Raw genomic sequence first — 18,866 nt, 5'->3', positions numbered from 1 at the left:
AGGCTACCATAAATGTTTTTTTTCTGTAGTCGTATACATTTGTTTTGTTTCCGTCTTTGGCGACACTTTGTTTAATTTTTCTGATAATTAAAGAAGCCTATCACCGGACGTGACTCCTATCCGAGTCGTCTCCCCGTGTTTTGCTGTGCTCTTCTGTAGTGTGCATGGGAGGTGTCATCGTGTGTGTGTGTGTGTGTGTGTGTGTGTGTGTGTGTGTGTGTGTGTGTGTGTGTGTGTGTGTGTGTGTGTGTGTGTGTGTGTGTGTGTGTGTGTGTGTGTGTGTGTGTGTGTGTGTGTGTGTGTGTGTGTGTGTGTGTGTGTGTGTGTGTGTGGAGCCTACTCGGCGCGCGCGCTGCGTGATTCACAAACCTTATTTGTTCTCACTACTTTGAGCGCCATCTTGTTTGTAACTCCCCTACGTAAGTGGTAGAGTTTCTACTGAGGGGGTATCCGATTACCCTTTTTATTTCCAGCTTCAGACTGGGAGCCTCTCCCTGTAGTGCCCAGGCGAATATTGCTCTTTGCTCTATCGCCTTTTCTCTTACGAAACTATAGCCACGGTGTTTCCACCTGGGACAGAAATGAGCATCGAAACGCTTCTGGAAGCAGCCAAGTTTTTGGAATTGCAAGCCCAGCAACAACAGAAAGCACGTGGTAAGTTGGTATTTTAATAGAAAAATACAGTTTTTGTTTTTGTTAAATTGGTGCCTAATTATGAACTGTAAAATACTCAACAATTCAGTGAAGCTTGTCTCTGATATATTTTTTTCAGAGTTAGACTGACCATGTTCATTTATCAACGCCGTAGACTACATGAAGTAGGCTACATTATTAACAACATCGGTCTGTTGCTTTTAAATAAAAAATACATTATTAGAGGGTTGCGTTTTTATTATAGATTTGCTTTCACATACGTTTTAGTGTTCAGATAAACTCTTGTCACAGTTTGCCTGTGACCAAACCTAAATCATGACTGTCCACATCAGCTTATAATCATACACGGGGCTGCTGCAGCATTAGGGGTTACTGCATTGAAACCTGCTGCATAGACGGGGTCGTTACACTGCTACACTGCACCCGTAGAATACTCAGGTAGGCCTATTTTTGATTTCTGTATTTTCCTTGTCAGTATATTCCTGACTGGCTGCAAGCACCGAGAAGAAACCTTTTACAACAGAATAAACAGAACATGGGGGGCGGGGGGGGGGGGGGGGTAAAGGGCGGTGGCGCAGGGAATGCAAAGCTCTCTTTAATGACCTGACATCGTCCGCCGGGAATCAAGTGACTTTCAGTCTTTCTTCCCCTACGTGCATCTTTTCCCGTCGACAGCACTCGCTACTTAGTGTTTAAACCCCGTGTACCTACATGTTTCAGTCTGCTTGTTGTGTCTTGTATACGTGTGTGTGTGTGGAGGGGGGGGGGAGGGGGAAGGGGTTAATTTCAGACGCTCGTGTAGAGTTTAGAATGTCTGTCGATGACGTGTGCCCAACGACCACGCCTCCGTATGTTAACTGGGGAGGGGGCTTGTACCACCCCTCAGCTCTCACCACGTGCGTGCTGGGCAACCCCTCCCAAAGATTGTTTATGAATAAGAGGGAGTCACTACTGCATGCAGTCTGGAGAAAACCCACTTCCAGCTTTACGTAAAGCATTTATGTGCTCCCTTTTCTCAAAAACAAAATGTACAGTAACAAAGACATGCACCGTGTTCCGACTCCATACTTAGTGTAGTAGTTTATAAACTATATTAATAGTATTGCAGTTTGTAGTTTTATACCAACAGTAAATTATACAAAAACAACAATGTGCTGTCATATCAATCAACATGCCACTGCCAACAAAATTAATAGAGGAAGCCAAATATTTTTTTTAAATATTTAATATCACTTTGTTTTCCTATTGTTCTTTGTGGCTGTTTCACTGTTCTTTGTGGCTCTATCCTTTTAATACTGCATCCACATAAATGTGTACATCAAAAATGCACATATGCAGATCTTATAAGAAAAAATAGCCCCCACTAAAAATGATTCTCTGAATAAAAATGTGACTTGGTTTGTGAGTAAATTAATTATTAGAAATGTATTTAATCAAACATAACTGAGAGTGTGATATACACATCAAGCGGACAGCTATATAACGGCTTATGGAGCGGATTTTCCATAACAATGAATAAACAGACATTTACATGGGAAAGATTACCAATTTTACATGTTGCCGTCTGCCAGTTAACCTACCAACATTTTCAGAACATGTTCCTTCCTAGCTCAAATCTGAATTTAAAAGCTGCCACATTTGAAGATTAAATTGCAAGAGTCTTGTGTTGTGTGCAGCTCTTAAACTAATCACTAGAAAATTATTCTCTCAATACTGACCATGGAGATCAACATATTTGGTTTCGACAACAGATTTAATTTTTTATAAGGATACATGATACTACCGTTTTTTTGACATTGGCTTGTCACTAAAATAAGTTAACTGCCCTCTGTCCACGCTTAAGACAAGATGAGACCATGACAGCTTGGACACGTTGCAGTAAACAAGCTCAACTTGAACATTTGCGATAACAAACTAGTCATAGTTGAGCGGTTTTCTCCATCAGGTCACATCATGTTTAATCAGCAGACATACTGTAGATATAATATATTTTCCATAAAGGGGAGACCTAGTTGTTCACCCTTTTGTCATTGCGGAGTCATTTGAGATGGTCAAAAAAGGCTCAGAGTGAGAGGTCCTCTTTACTCCCCTCTCCCAGTTCATCCCGCCATGCTGCATCCCCCTCCCTCTCTGCTACTGTAGAGCAGGTCACTGTGTGGAGAAAAGTAGGCCAGTGTTTCTCAATGTGCTGTTGCAGTTATATAATGTCTATAGAAAATCCTCTTGTTTTTATAAGTGTTTCTTAGGTTTTCTCTCTGAAAAGACAGTCCTTGTCGGTCTGATGTGTGTCGGCACCACAATGCTATATTATCAGTCTCTCATAACTGGGCATTCAGCAGCTTGATGGCACAGTGACCAGAACATTTTGTTCTTTTAAACTTATTTTTACTTTGAAGCAAAAAAAAATATTTTAATATAACATATACACGCAGCAAACCGCGACAATCTTGACTGTTTAATATGATACGATTAAATAGTTCTCCAGAGATTTTTAGAAGCTGGAAGTGTCTCCCTCTTACAAATAATTTGTAGAATGGTGGAAAGTTGTATTCACGTCCCTACAAATATATTTCAATTGCAAAAAAAAAAACCAATAATAATAATAGGAATCTCTATATGTGTCTGATTCACATAATATCTCATTTGCAGCTTTATATCAGTTTGGTCAAGCCAGCAAGTAAAGGTTTTTATGTAAATGCAGGGCTACAATGTCTCTGAACTTTGAACTCTTAACTGCTGGACAAAAACTATTTGGCCTGTTTGAATCCTAATATTCAGCCTACTGTAAATCATATATTAAACTTCCTGAGAGGAAATGAAGTGAGTTCTGTTGTACAGCAGTGAAGGGACCAGTCTGCAGTGCTGCAATGACCCTGGACCACTTCATAATCTAACTATAAAGGAAGACATGTGCATATGTCTTTCTGTCCTTTTGAGTTTCTTGCGGACCTTTCATCCGAACGCACTCACTATCACTTGTTTGGTGTGTTGCTGAGGACCAAAGGAAGTGCAGTGCAGAGTGAGAAGTTTTTCGGATCAACAGTTCTGTAGAAAACCCATTAAGCCACCCAGACTTCGGTTGCAAGGTATCCGTGGTGGAGTAGCTTAAAAGGATGAGAGGGGTGCCTTGAATATGACTGGATACTGCGACAAGGCCGATGAACACTACAAGTGATGTTATTGTACTCCTCAACAAAGTAATTTGCTGGATACTTATTTGTCGTAATGGTTCTGTCACGACTCGCCAACACACCATGGTCAGTCGACTTTGACTGAGGTTAAATTTAAGCAATATACCTCGATAAGATTGAACTCCAAGCTTGGCAAAATTTTTATAAATATAAAATTACACACATCCCTTTAAAGTTTGTAATAAAGAGATATTGAAAACAGCTTTCATTCCTACTACCTACTAACCTGGGTCTTTGCTCCCCATTTGCAGGAATGGTTCTGGTTACTACTTATTACTTACTACTACTTACATTAACTACTACCATCTGTTAATGACAAAGCACTCACTGCTGTCCCGTTTTTCCTCATATTTTTGTTTTCATTTATTTGGAATGACTGCTGTGTTGATGAACACTGATAAACCTGCTGTGAACTACTGATATCATGTTGCAAGAGTTTTGTGTAATGACGTTTGGCATTTTCTGTGTGGCAATATCTGTAACTCTTAATAACTTAAATCTTTAACACTTCACTCAAGCATGTTGCAGATAGTAGTGGGCCTCAGTTTGTATTTAGTTTTGTGTCAAGAAGGAATTCTTTGTAACTTATTTATAACTGAGGAAGTATTTTATGTCCTCACATGAATATCTAAATCAAGGTCATGGATCTTTTATTGTTTGTTTAATTGCTCTGTTAACTTATCTTGTTTTTTTTAACAGAGGATGAACTAAAGGAGAAGCAGCGTCTGGAGCAGGTGGCAGAGCAGAGGCACGCTGATGTGAACTATAACTCATCAATCCACATAAACAATGTTTCTAAAGTGGAGGTGCTCCGTTCCGACTGCCGCCCGGCGCCCATACCACCCTCTCTGCCTCCCCCCTCTATGCCCATCACTGTCATCCCCATCCCTGTGGTCAGCCCCAACATCACAGGCTCACCCACGCTGCCTGTTGCTACGCTCTCCCCTCCAGCACCTCAGCCCCCTGCCGCAACTCTACCACGCTCTCCACAACCCAAACCTGACCAGCAGACTTCTGTGCTGACCGCCAACCACAAGCCGCCCATCCAGAACCAACACCATCACCCACACCTCATCGCCCAAACTAACAATAACACAAAGCTTCAGCAGCAGACTCACCAGCAGATGATCCAACGATATCCTGGTTCCATCGTCTCACCCCCCCAGCGACACGCCCTACTCCCCCAGTCAAGCCCTGCAGTCCTCCAGCAGGCTACGCTACAGAACGGCCCCAACAGCCGGGGGAGTCCTCCTGACGACAGCCGCCAGCTAGACAATAAGAAGAGGCCGGGAGGGTGAGTCTAAACCTATTCACCTGTTTACATTATCATCTGAAATAGGGCTGCCACTGAGCTTTGTTTTTAATTGATCCGTTCATTCTTATCAATCAATGTAATCAGTATGTAACTACTTTTGAGCTGTACCCTCCTAAAACCCCTCAAAGCATTTGTTCTGTAATGATTTCAAATGGAGAAAAAGCAAAATTCAGAATTTGTGAAGCTGTTACATTATCGGTATTTAACCGCTGAAATACTTCAAATTGGACATGCACAACTGAATATTATCACCAAACCATATGCTAGCAACAAAGCAAGAAAACTTTGGGTGATTATGATTATTCTTGTCACATTGCCCTTTTGGACACCAAATTCTTACTGTGCTCTCATTTGTGCTCTTACAGGGCAGGCACAAGAGAGGTGCATAACAAGCTTGAGAAAAACAGGTGGGTTCAACCTGTCTACCATAGGGACTCCTTTATAGAGAGACAGAGAGAGAGAGATCTGAGGTTATTTGCATTGTTACATCTGAATAATAAGTTTACTAGTTACATAGTGTGTTTTAGATTCTGTTAGTAGAATATAACATTTTCTTTGAAATTGACTGATACCTTTTTCATGTCAGTTTAATTTTAATGCTTAATTTGATCTCCTTTTAGCCAAGAACACTGATTTGAAGGTGTTTTGTAATAAGAAGTTACTTAAATAAAGCAATGTGTGGCTCTACCCTTTCTGCTGTCTCAAATCCCCTCTTTGTGTCTTGTGTCTGTCAGACGAGCACACTTGAAGGAGTGCTTTGAGACCCTGAAGAAGAACATCCCCAACATAGACGAGAAGAAGACCTCCAATCTGAGTGTGCTGAGAAGTGCGCTGAGGTACATTCAGGTAAGCTGCAGGAGTCTTACCACTTAGGGGACCTTCACACGGTGAAAACGTGATGGTTTTCCCCTTTATGGTTTCAAAAGTTAATACGTGCAGATACAATTGATTTAAAAACGTACATGTTTTCGGAGAAATGGGACGAAATCGCTGTAGTACGCATGCCAAGCCAATAGTTGGCGGTGACACTTAGCCTAGTAGATAGCTCTTCCGGTACAATTTGATTCATAAAACCTTACTGTAACCGAAAATTAATGCCACTAACGTTCATGAAGCGGTTGGTGTAAGCTTAGGGTTACATGTATTGTAAATGACAAGCTTTCTGTCCATGCTGACATGCTGTTATGACTGCAGTGCTGCAGAGCTGTGAAGGGACTTTGTGAGCGGCTACCTTCCTGTTAGGCGTACTTCAAAATAAAAGTCAACTCACGTTTGTCCAGTGAAATGCTATTAATGTGAAGCCAGTGAAAGGCTTTTAATGTGAAGCCGTAGCCTTAATGCTCCTTTTGTTTGAACAGTAACAGTAACTTAACGGCTGCGCACTGATCTATAGATAGTGTTTGTTAATGTAGAGAACCGTGTCCCTGGCATTACAGTTGGTGACAAAAGTTTATTTTGCTAGAAAAACTGGCAGAGTACAAATCTTTCCCCAGCTAAAGTGGCGGGTTGTCTCAATAACTTACTAATCGCTTCAACTAAATTGGCGAGTGTTATATTTGAGCCCTGCTGCCCCTGCACAACACTCTCCGCTGATCACAGTGATGGTGCCACGGAGATACAGTGCATGTTGTCTTCAACTTTATAACTTGCGTGTGGGTATTTTGACAGCAAATGTAATAGATTACGCATATGTGAAGTGGAGCCGTGACGTCAGCGTTACCAGAGAAACCGGTTCGCCAGTTTACAGGATACCAAAACAGTTGTGTTTTCCAAAGATTCCTCCCTTGGAGTTGATCTCAAAACTTTGCGGATTCAAGCCTGCGTTTGCTGTTGTCATGTGAATGATATTGTGCATCCGCGAATGCACCGTTTTGTTTTTAGTATAAGCAGCACCGTAATGCGTGAACTTAGTGGGAGATTTAAAAATATATTGGGTATCTCGTAGAGCTGACTACTGCAAGACCATGAAATGTTTTACCAAAAGGTCATAACATAATATGAATTGTTTAACTGCATAACAGCCTAAATTAGGGGCATTAGTTCAAAGAAAAAGAATGACACAACTGCAATTATCAGGATTTATATAGCATATTCTGTTCTGAAGGTGAATAGAGTTATGTATGGGTGTGTTTCTCAAAGCAAGGTTGCAGTCCTACCTTTTTTTCCTTAACCCATTGATGACTATGGCAATCTAGGATGCATGTCCTTAATGCCTGAGGGTTTTCTGAAAAAAATAGTATGAATTGTAAAGTCTACCAAAACCTTAATATCTAAGCCTGTGTAGCACATGGAAACATGAAATAAAATACATTTAAAAGTTAAGGTTCACAGGTTTTATTTAACCCATTGATGACGGCTGCTGCGCGATGCCACATTGGCTCTCCTGCCTGATGCTGCGTCGCGCAGCATTATTACTTTATCTAATTTTCATGGCATTCCCAGCATAGAATGCACTGTCATTGGTTCAAATACACGAGGTGGGTTTTGTTGATTTTTTTAAGACCACGTGACCACCCAAAAGTTGTGTGGTTTGCCGAAAAATCATGTCAATCAAAAAAATAAAAAAATAAAAAAAAATACGCCAGCTATGTCGGCGACAGAACAGTTAGTGGCGTTTGGTGCGCAGAATCAAGGTCTACTATAGACTACTGACGAAAATCACACAACACATTGCATCTATTTATTAACAATATTTAATAATTTTCTAATTCATCTAATTTTGACGATTTTTAGAAATATTTGTTGGTTTGTAAGCGCTAAAGGAGCATGTTTAAATAAAACCTGTGAACCTTAACTTTTAAATGTATTTTATTTCATGTTTCTATGTGCTACACAGGCTTAGATATTAAAGGTCACATATTATGCTAAATGCACTTTTTAAATGTGTTCTAACATATCCATGGGTCCACAGTGTGCCTAGAGACTGCCAAAATATTTTTAAAAATAACACTCTCCTTTTCTCACAATCCCCCTTTCTGAAACCACCACCCCTCCCCCACCCAATATACTCCAGTCAGAATTTTCCCCTTTTCTGACCTCACAAACTGGAAAGCCAGAAGCTTCCACTGTGCAGCCCACACCCCTATTTCTTATTGGTCCACGGCCCTGACAGACAGAGGGCGAGGCGTATCTGGCTTCGCTTCCGGACAGGGGGCGGGGGCAGCGCAAAGATTGTATATTTACGAGGGGAGCTGCAGCTCTTTTTAAAAAATAGGCCATTGTGAGATTAGCTGAACTTCAGCATAGTACAATAAATTATCTGAAAGTTTTTTTCAGCAAACAATTAAAGAAAAACGTATTAGTGACCACTAAGACCATATAATATGGTGTAAAATAGTACCGAACAGTGTATAATATGGGAGCTTTAAGGTTTTGGTAGACTTGACAATTCGTACTATTTTTTCAGAAAACCCTCAGGCATTAAGGACATGCATCCTAGATTGCCATAGTCATCAATGGGTTAAACATGCTCCCTTAGCGCTTACAAACCAACACATTTTTCTAAAAATCGTCAAAATTAGATGGGGGAGAAAAAAAAGAATAAATAATATAAAATATTTAAAAATAATGTGCTAAACGAGGTTATAATCCTGCTTCCTTTTAGCATGGATAGTAGTGACTGAGTGTGCAGTGGAGGGATAAAGATAGACAGATATAGGAAGGAGAAGATAGCTTTATTTTATTATTTAGTTCAGTTGTCACTGGCACCATAAATCCGACTTCCCAGTACAACTGGAAGCAGACTGACTCCTGCTGTCGGGAGCTGATCAGCTGGTCCAAACGGCTGTATATCACGGAGATGAAAACGAAACTGAAACTTAACTATCGCCTGGCTGGGCTGAATTTGAGTTGGAGCAGCAAAATATAGCCTAAATTCCTAAATATTGTTAATAAATACATGCAATGTGTTGTGTGATTTTCGTCAGTAGCCTATAGTAGACCTAGATTCTGCGCTCCGAACGCCACTAACTGTTCTGTAATACACTATCGCCGACACAGCTGGCGTATTTTTTTTATTATTATCTATTAATACATTTTGATTGGCGTGATTTTCGGCAAACCACACATTTTTTGGGTGGTCACGTGGTCTTAAAAAAATCAACAAAACCCACCTCATGTGTATTTGAACCAATGACGGTGCATTCTATGTTGCGCACGCCATGAAAATGAGATAAAGTAACAATGCTGAGCGACGCAGCATCAGGCAGGAGATACAATGTGGCATCGTGCAGCAGCCGTCATCAATGGGTTAAAAAAATAATAATAATAAAAAATCTTGACCGTCCTTGAAAAATATTTACTGCTTTCTACACTGTTTAACAATTGCATGAAAATTTGTATTGTAATTAGAAATGCATTTATTTAAAAAACATGAAAAAAATATATATACGTATATTCTTTAAAGTATTATTTTGCAAACAGTGGGCTAGTGTACATACAGCTTTAGTTTTCCCTTTCATAATTTACAATGCTACTACCGTATTTTCCACACTATAAGCCGCACTGGACTATAAGCCGCAGGTGTTATAATGTTTAATTACCATGTGTAATAGTTCGTGCACAGAGGGGATTGTCGGGAAAGAGATGGCTGCTTGAGGAAGCTCCCATTTATTAACATTTCAACAAACAAGTTGCATATTTGCATAACGTATTCAAGTGTTACCATTTAGTGCAATAGTAGCTACTAGGGATGGGCACGAGTGTTTTCGCTACTCGTGTGATTGCTTGCATTCCTAGAGGATCAATCGATTCCTCGTTAAACTTTTTTCTATTTTTAGAACGCAAGGCATCTGTCTGCAGAACAACGATTCACCGCAATAAATCGCTCAATGCTTATTGTCAAACAGTCACAGTTGCCATATGATATCAAGGTTTTTGTTTCCCACAAGTTTAAAACACATTTTCCTCACTGAAAGTAATTAAATAGACGTGCCACAATTTAAACCGATCGAGTAGGTTTGCGGTGGGGAGAAAAAAAGCATGGGCTGTAGTTGTAACAAACAAAAAAATAGCCTAAGTCAACATTTAAAATAAGAAGGGCAGCAGATAATATAAAATGATTTTCCTACTATTTAAATACATATAAATAACTCACCAAAGCAGATAGTTGTATATCCAACCGCGTAATGCTCACTCCGTGTCCGTGAATAATTACCGCGACTAATTCCTCATTAACGGAACGTTACACCGGTCGGTTTTTGAATCTTATCCCCATATTCCCGATTGAAGGCTTCTTAACTGTTGTTGGCTCGGAGCGAATGTGCCTGAAGTAAGCCTTGCCTTTTCTTTACTTTTCTTTCCAAGCGGAGAGCACCTTGCATGCTCACCTGGAGTCTACTCATTACTAACTGAGAGTAACAGGTGTAATCTCCCCTTTTTATAAACGTAACTTTATCATCTGCTTTGAAATAATTGGACAGTTATATTCCTGAACATTTTCTGGAGGAAGGAGAGACCGTGTTCAGCTCCGCGGTGCTGTGGAGAACACAGCCTGCGCTGCGGTGGCACGGAGGTGGCAGTTATTTGCAGTTGCTGTTTGACACAACGCTCAGTTTATTGCACTTGCATCAAAATATTTAATTTTGTTAAACTTTATTTTATCCGTTTTGTGCCGTATTGTACACGTATATATTTACGGCAAATATTTTTATGTTTTAAATTAAGCAAAAGACATTTCAAAACTATCCATCTCGGCAATTTCCTTAAACCAAGCAAGAATAAAACCATTTATTTATCATATCGCAGTCACAATATTGTCCACCATAATTGCATTTGAAAAATTTCAAAAAATCCTGCAGTACTATTTCCTACTTTCATTTCAGTCTAATGCTGCGTTTCCCTTGATTTCTTAAGTGAGTCTGTGTTTGAAATTGGGATTGTGTGCCATTTCCACAAGGGTTTACCATTTGAGGCAGGCATTCGCTGTGACAGTATCCAGGTTGTAAACAGCTGGAGCTTGCAGCTTCTCAGAGCATCAAATCCACAGTCTGGTTGTTCCTCTCTGCGCATGGATACTGAGGGGAAACTAGGACAGTGTGGGAGCTTGTCACCCTCCCTCTGCCCCCTCTCTGTGTGATTAAGCAACACGCTGTTCAGTGGGATGAGCTCGACTGGCAGACTGACCTGCCTTTCTTTTTACATCTATAAACAGCTGAGCTGGACAAAAGGGATATTTAAAGCAAATTGACTGAGGAGAAAAACTGAAATGGATCCCACTTTCTGCAAAAATGTACAACCTCCTCATGTCTACCTAAACACAGTTATTTACGTAACCTATTGAAACATTTTAAAAGAGCTGGACAACTTTACAAAAAATTTAAAGAAAATTTGCAGCAGTCCTAAAATAGTTACCTTTATTCTAGGTCCTTACATGTTAGCTGCCATCGTTAGTTTACTCGTGTGTGTCTCTAATTCATTGGCCTAGTTAGTGTTTTGTTTTGGAGGGATGGGATGGGGTAAAATAAGGGGATTCAAGGAAAAGAACATGTGTACACACTGCCATCATGAAATGGACGCGTCTTGCATACATTACTCTCCCTCACTGCTCCTGTCCCCTACCATGCTCTGGGCTAGTGGAACAGCACAGAAAAAAAAAACACTAATCTCTGGAGAGGTGCAAATAAGAGCCTTGAGGCTGAGCAGCATGACATTTTATTTGATTTATCCGGCCTGTTATCTCGGGTGTCAAGTGTCACATTTAGTAGCAACTATTATGGCTGGATTTTCAGTTTTCCACAGAAAGTCCCCAGCCTGGCCAGCATTTAAGCAGATCGAGTTTCACTTCCTCATTTAATTTCAAAAGCAAATGACTCAGAACCAGAAGCCTTACACGCCAATAGAGTATTTTTCTTTTCAATTGTGTCAGTGTTTTAACACAACGGTGGATGGTCATGAACGCAATGATAAATGGATTTGTTTTTAAATGTATTGCATCGTGTTCATAAAGGCATTCCCTGAGACTGTAGTGGCGCTGCTAAAGCAGCGTCTGTAAAATAAGCTCTGACCTCCCTACTCCCCCTCCCTCCCCCATCCTGCCTCCCTGAGCTTTTAAGGCCACATGAGCAGCAAGCACATGGCTAGCCTGAGCAGCGTGACGTCACCCCCCTCCTCCCCCCTGCGCTGGGCCCCCGCCCAGCACTGCAACAGGCAGGACTGTCGTAGCACTAGGCTTAGCTGGCAGCAGCGAGGAGGGAACATGGAGTGGTAAACACAAGGCTCGGTTTACTCGGCTCGCGCTTCATTTCCTCCCTATGCTGACTGAACTTGTTCTTCCACTGCTTGTGTGCAAATGCTGTAACGTGTTGTGCCATCTGGTGGGGTAAATCTTGAGTATAGAGTATTAGCAATTAGCATTGTAAGTACATTTTAGGTAAATTACATTTCATTGCGCACATAATGGCATATTTCCTCTGAAGATGTGTCGTGAAACAAAGTCGCACTGATTGCTTTGACATTTTCTTATTCATTAAGCCTTGAACATTAAAGATAATTAGTCCTGGAGCATGTCTGGACTTTTGACCAGTCCTTAACCACGATGAGGTAATCAGTAATGACCAGCACACACTTGCATATAAGAAATAGTGTTGGATTTTTCTTTCATCAAACAAGCCTTTTATTGTTGAAGTCATGCACCACGTGAAGTTCTCTGTTCCGGCTTGAAGGCACAGTAAGACATGGGTTTATAGTTACCACACCGTCACAAGACCTCCATGCAGAAGCCTGATAAGTCAACGAGGCTGAGCAGCATGTCTGCAACGTGGCCTCCTGTGCTCCTGGCCCTTTAAGAAAACCCAGCCTTGTGCCGTCTGCTGCAGAAGTGAGTCAGGGAGTACAGCTTGTATTGCTCTCTTCCAATCCCCCGCTATCTGTCGCCCTCCCTCTTCTTTTCTTCGTGGGGCCATGTGCTCGGCACTCGCATTGCTTGTGACGATGCTGTTTACCTTCCACACACACATAATGCAGCCTGGCCCCGTACTGATCTAGATTTTAACACGCTAAAAAGGTGGGGCCTTGTCTCTGTGGTAGTAGGTGGTTTGGAGGCCAAAGGGGTGCGGCCATGGGCAAAAAAACAGACCTGGTGACATGATTAACCGGGTGATGAAGTCTTGTGGGATCCATCTGACCTGGTTATCAGGTTTAGGTGTTTAATCTTAAACTATCTGTTTCTAGAGGGAGGAGCTGTGTCCATAAGCGCTATAGGAAGGAGAGTTCAGTGGGTCTTGTTGTTTTGTGGAGTGTTTTCTCTCTCCATGATTCTCTGTTTGTGACATGCACAGTTGTGGCACAGCTTTAGTAAGGCTGCTTTCTAATACATTAGGGTAAAGGGAGGCGTTTCACATAATTTGCTCTCTTTGAACAATTTAATTTTTCCCTATTGACAATCTTTTTGAAAGAGGTGCTTTGTGTGTGTCAGAAAATCAATTCTACATAAATTGTGTTTTAAAAAAGAATTCACCCGGGTTAAATTATACACAATATCTTGAACTGTAAGGAAAAACTGAAAAGCACCTTGTGAAGATAAAGGTGTGCGGTCTTTACGGTCACCAAGAAAAACCTTTGTGAAGGAGGTTTTCAGCTGTTTCCATGACAACCAAAGGTGGGGGCATTTAAGTAAAACATTGTGTTGAGATCGAGAATGCTGTCAACAGTAGATAGACAGGGCTCAAATGATTTGTCACAGTTGAAGGTGTTATATAGGCCTCAGCTTAAAATAAAAGAAACCAATTACAAAATGTTGGCAAGTTAACCAATTTCTTAAACAGAGCTTGACCGATAATTCTGATATTAGCTTACTGCAGATATATCATCCCACAAGAGTGTGTTCACTCATGTGGGATGCAGCCCAAGCACAGACTGCATGGCCGTGTATTTCTAATCCTGGATAAGGACCAGAGACAGGTGCCCGAATTACACAAGGCCCGCCTTTTGTCCCCCTCTTCTATTTATATTGTGCTGTAGCAGCACAACACCACGCTCATAGAGGTACATACAGCTACACCGAGCGAAACCCAACACTTCAGTCTTGCATAAAGATGCAGTTTTATAAATCCTGCATACAAGATGACTTGCTCATGAGATGTGTACACACACACCTGTAAACTTAACGTGTAATACCTGTAAAACAGCCAAACACGGTGGAATGAACACTAACAGGAAGTCCACCCTTTAGGGAAATGGCTTTGTGATCCTGAGTCATCAGGTTGCAGATTTTCATGAGCTCAGCGAGGCCAGAGTCCGTGTTGATCTGACCAAGCTGATCATGACATGTGAGAAATTATGTAAAGTGTTCCGTTTCAAAACACTAATCCCTTACAGTGTAACTCCATCCTGTTCCTTAGCCAGCTGTTATTTATTTGGGACCGTGCTTTCAAGAGTTTATACAATGCCTCACATGTCTGTGCATTTGTATTATTCTTACAGCGAGTTTAGGCTTTTATACATTTTAAAACTCTTCCTCTTGGTGCCATGTAGAAGGAAATCCAGCTCAGTTTATATGGTTTTGCCATGTGTCATCTGACCGGTTAAAGGAAATTGGGTCACCGAGAGCCACTGCCTGGAAGCACCTCCTACTTTCCATACTCTCCTCCAACTCCTCCTACCCTCCTGCTCATGTAGCTGTGTTTTGCCCCCTGCACACAATCCCTTGTCGCAGCTTTATTTTGAAATCTTTTTTTGTTTGACGTACATTCCTTATCAATAATCTATAGATGGAAATCTATTTTGGATGCATCCAATCAGATCTTGCATAGAACAGTTACATCAGCGTTGTAAGCAGAGTAGAAACTGACAGTAGAAGTCTTTACACTTAAGAGCGACAGACACCCATAGTAAATTTCCTGCCAAAGTCTTCTTCTATGCCTCTAATCTCTAGCACAATCTAATAAAACAACATTGACCAATGCTGCATTCACATGGTAACAGGCAGATGGGAGATGGGAGGTGACAACTCTTTACCGGCACGGAAAGAAAAAAATAACCAACGGAATGGCAGCATTTTCAAATGCATATAGCTGTAAAAACGGCTTTCTCTTAATATTATATTGCAAACTTCAACAAATAATAAATCTCCCCCAAAAACATAATGTTACATGCCCTCCATAATATTACTTTATTGATTAATTCAAGTTCCATGAGGAGTGAAGCAACACCAGATTTTAAATTCTGCCACAGAGACTGGCAAAAAAAAATACTTTGATGGCACTGCCATCTCGTCTATCGTTCAAGGCCACTTCAAGGAAACAGACGGAGCTTGGTGGGGGCCGGATGTATTAAAAGTATTGCTCACATTGTCATGGAGTCACTAAGACTTTGGTTTATAATTTTTTAGAGTTTCACCATCTTCTGCTTTCTCCTTCCAGACGTTGAAGCGGAAAGAGAAGGAGTATGAGCACGACATGGAGCGACTGGCCAGAGAGAAGATTGCCACCCAGCAGCGATTAGCAGAGCTGAAGAACGAGCTGAGCCAGTGGATGGATGTGATTGAGATAGACCGCGTCCTCCGACAGACAGTGCAGCCGGAGGAGGACCAGGCCTCCACCTCCACTGCCTCAGGTAAGTCAGGGTGACACTACTGGAGGCCTTCAGAGCTGTAGAAATGAAGAGCTCTTTTACTCTTTTGATATTAGTGAATATGTGATTTACCAGTATGATATTATATACATATATAAATGAGTCTGTTGGCTGACTCTTGTCTTTGGTGTTGCAGAAGGTGAAGATGTCATGGATGATGACCTAGAAGAAGAAACTGCACCAAGAGCACATACTGCCTTACCCACTGTGCCTCAAACCATAAAACCTGAGTTACACAAGGCTGTAACACCCACTCAGGCCCCAACCCTTGCACCCACCACCACTGCCTCATTCATCACCCAACACATCTCCATCCAGCACAAAGCACCTCTGCACCAATCTCAGCTCAAGCCACTGCAAGTGACGGCTCCACAGCCAGTGTCCAGGCCCACAGCCTACACACCCGCACTCACAGCCACAACATCCAGCATTCCCTCTATCCCCAGTCAGCCTCTGCTCCCCACCCACACACATATGGTGACCATGCCCAGCCTACACCCCACAGTCATTGCCCATGCTTCAGTGTCACATCCCTCTGTCATCCAAGCTGTCAATCATGTCATCCATGGTGGGGGTCCTAAACACATCACCCACCTGGCTCCCTCCACCACTACCAGCTCTGTCCAGTTAGCCCCCGGCCACCAACCCATCAGCCACATCACCGTGCACCCGGTGGCTCACCTTAGCCAGCACCTACCTGCCCTCTATCCCCAACAAGTGGCTGTCACACAGCCGGCTGTGGTCGGTCACATCACCCACACCATAAACCACGCCCACACTCAGGTTAATGGCACCACGCCTAGCCAACAGGCTGCCACCATCATTGGCAAGCAGACAGCAGTAAGCACCCAAATGGTAGCCCACCACCCGCAACTGGTGGGACAGACAGTGCTCAACCCCGTGACAATGGTGACCATGCCCTCCTTCCCCATCAGCACGCTGAAGCTGGCCTGAACATTTCCAACAAGCTAGAAGACAGAAAAGCCCCTCTACAGGGGAGAACCACAGACATCAGACCAGGGCAGTGCTGATCCACAGTTTAACTACCATTCAGAAGCATTACAGCTGATCTAAAGCCGGGAACATTCCTACTGCTAAACCTCTTCTACTGAAGTGTGTTTGTGGCAGTATACAGTGGGTGGATGTGCAGTTTTAGACCATCACTTGCCTTCTATTACTGCAGATAATGGAGCTGTTATAATTTTCACACGACAGCACCATGACAGTGTTTATGTAGGTACTGGCTGGTGGCTAGACTCCTAACATTGTGACTACTGTGGATTATCAAATAGTAAATCGTGTACTTGAGAGGTTACATGGGGTTTTGAGGGCTGTGAAGTGTAGGAGCAGATCAGAGTGCTTTGCCCGCCATAACCAACAGCACACTGGGAATGTGATTTAGAGAAGCTCCTCCTCTCCAGCAGCAGCACATGCTGCAGGGTCAGAGCCAAATCATGGACTGGATTCAAAGCTCCTGTTCTAGCTGCAGTCCTTAATGACAGTGCATACAGCCATAGCTCCCCCTGCTGGCTGTTTGAGTTCAATCACATAGTTCTATCCCAGTCAAGTATAATGTTGATGATGTCATTCAAACCTAACACAATATGCAGTTTTGTCAGGGTTTGGTTTTTAATGTTTGAATTGAAAGACACTCAAATTGTAACTTATTTCTAGTTTTTGTCCTTTAATTGTGCTGAGCAGTGTCTCTGGGGCACAAGTACAATGTTTGAGGATAAAGTCATGTTTTTGTTACAGCTGCTAATATATTTTAAAATATTTTTGCCAAATGTGATCAGTTTGTAACATCTACATGCCCCACCCACCCAGAACAAAATGATGTATGCGCTACAACAGACAGTAGTGTTTCAAATTCTGAAAGGCAGCCAGATGCTACAAGTTGGGGGAGGTTATTGTGTAGAGATTTTGAATGTGAATACATAACAAGGTCCATAAAATCTAGTAACGATTGTTTATGTTGTTTTTCAGGGCAAATGGTATAAGGATGTGTGTTTGCATGCTGTGAATGCATTTCCTGACTGTTAATTTAGTGATCATCTTGAAAGAGAGAACCTGTAACAGTGCTGTCTGTCTGAGCTGCAGTAGGGAGTAAGATTTTTTGGCACAGAGTTGAAGCTGTGCCATCCATAACTTTGGGTTGGGATAGTTATAAAGTGATTTCAACAGTTAAAAAATCAATTTAGTTTTTTCCCTAAGACTATACTTTACGAAGCCAGCACTGTGAACATTTATATTAATTTCACTGAGCACCAAACCTGCAGTTTAGCATCGCACTTGCAAGAGCAGCAATATGCTTTGTGTCCTAATTTAATCTACATATAATGACCTGCACTCATCAGAAGTTAAGCCCTTTTAAAAAAAATAAAAAATAAAATAAAAATGCCATTACTTTATTAAAGTAATATGAGTATGTAAAACAGATTTTTGTATTTTAAGATTTAGCCTACTGTTTGTTTTATCAGAAGACTAACTTCTTCTGTTCAGTGTAAATTTGATAAGTTATGTGTTATTTTATTGGGACCATGCACAGTCCTGTATATATATCAGGGGGCGACAATTACACAGACCTCTACCCACTATGATATCACATTCGGCTACTTTGGAAAGTACTTGCCTCCTTTTTTGGTATTTTGCTCTGTTGCAATATGATTATGATTTCAAGAATTGTAAAGGTGCAACCTCTTCTTCACATACAGTTTTGTTGCTGAATGATCCTGAACAAATGCATTTTGAAATCATATTGTAGCAAAACAGAATGTAAAAATGAACAGGGATTCAGATGCTGAACAATATACTTGTATGTTTTCCCTATGGAGAAAGTTTAAGTTGTATATAGCCTGTAAATGTTGGGCTGCATCTAGATCTAAATGTATTATGTAAAAAGCTGGGGGAAATATGTAAAATTGAAAATTTATAAAAGATACTTAATAAATTGTATTATGTTTACAAAATGTCTGAATCAGCTTTTCTTGTGATGAAGCTGCTTTTAACAATGTTATTTTGTAATTATTTTATATTACAGCAACTAAGGTTGTCCAAATAGTTAAGCAAACATTAGTGAGACTTGGTCTTAATTGTTTGGTCTATAAACTGTAAGAAAAGGTGAATTATCTCCATCA

At 41.3% G+C, this 18,866-nt stretch overlaps 1 protein-coding gene across 2 annotated transcripts; it reads left to right on the top strand.

The window, feature by feature from the left end:
* The first annotated feature begins 416 nt into the window (after positions 1-416).
* On the top strand, positions 417-18,656 carry mnta (MAX network transcriptional repressor a). Of its 2 annotated transcripts, XM_080053861.1 has the most exons (6): positions 417-654; positions 4,545-5,139; positions 5,526-5,567; positions 5,895-6,006; positions 15,519-15,711; positions 15,866-18,656. In XM_080053861.1, exons 1-6 carry the CDS (start codon positions 582-584, stop codon positions 16,681-16,683), a joined length of 1,833 nt encoding a protein of 610 aa, XP_079909987.1. In that variant the 5' UTR covers positions 417-581; the 3' UTR covers positions 16,684-18,656. The 2 variants fall into 2 exon arrangements, with proteins under 2 accessions (XP_079909987.1, XP_079909988.1); XM_080053862.1 differs by lacking the exon at positions 5,526-5,567.
* The last annotated feature ends 210 nt before the right edge of the window (positions 18,657-18,866 follow it).

This window comes from Ammodytes marinus (genome assembly GCF_949987685.1).
Source record: "Ammodytes marinus genome assembly, chromosome: 3".
In the NCBI taxonomy this organism is placed as follows: domain Eukaryota; kingdom Metazoa; phylum Chordata; class Actinopteri; order Uranoscopiformes; family Ammodytidae; genus Ammodytes; species Ammodytes marinus.
Note: the sequence above shows the minus strand (reverse complement) of the source record. Positions and strands in the feature narration are given on the sequence as shown.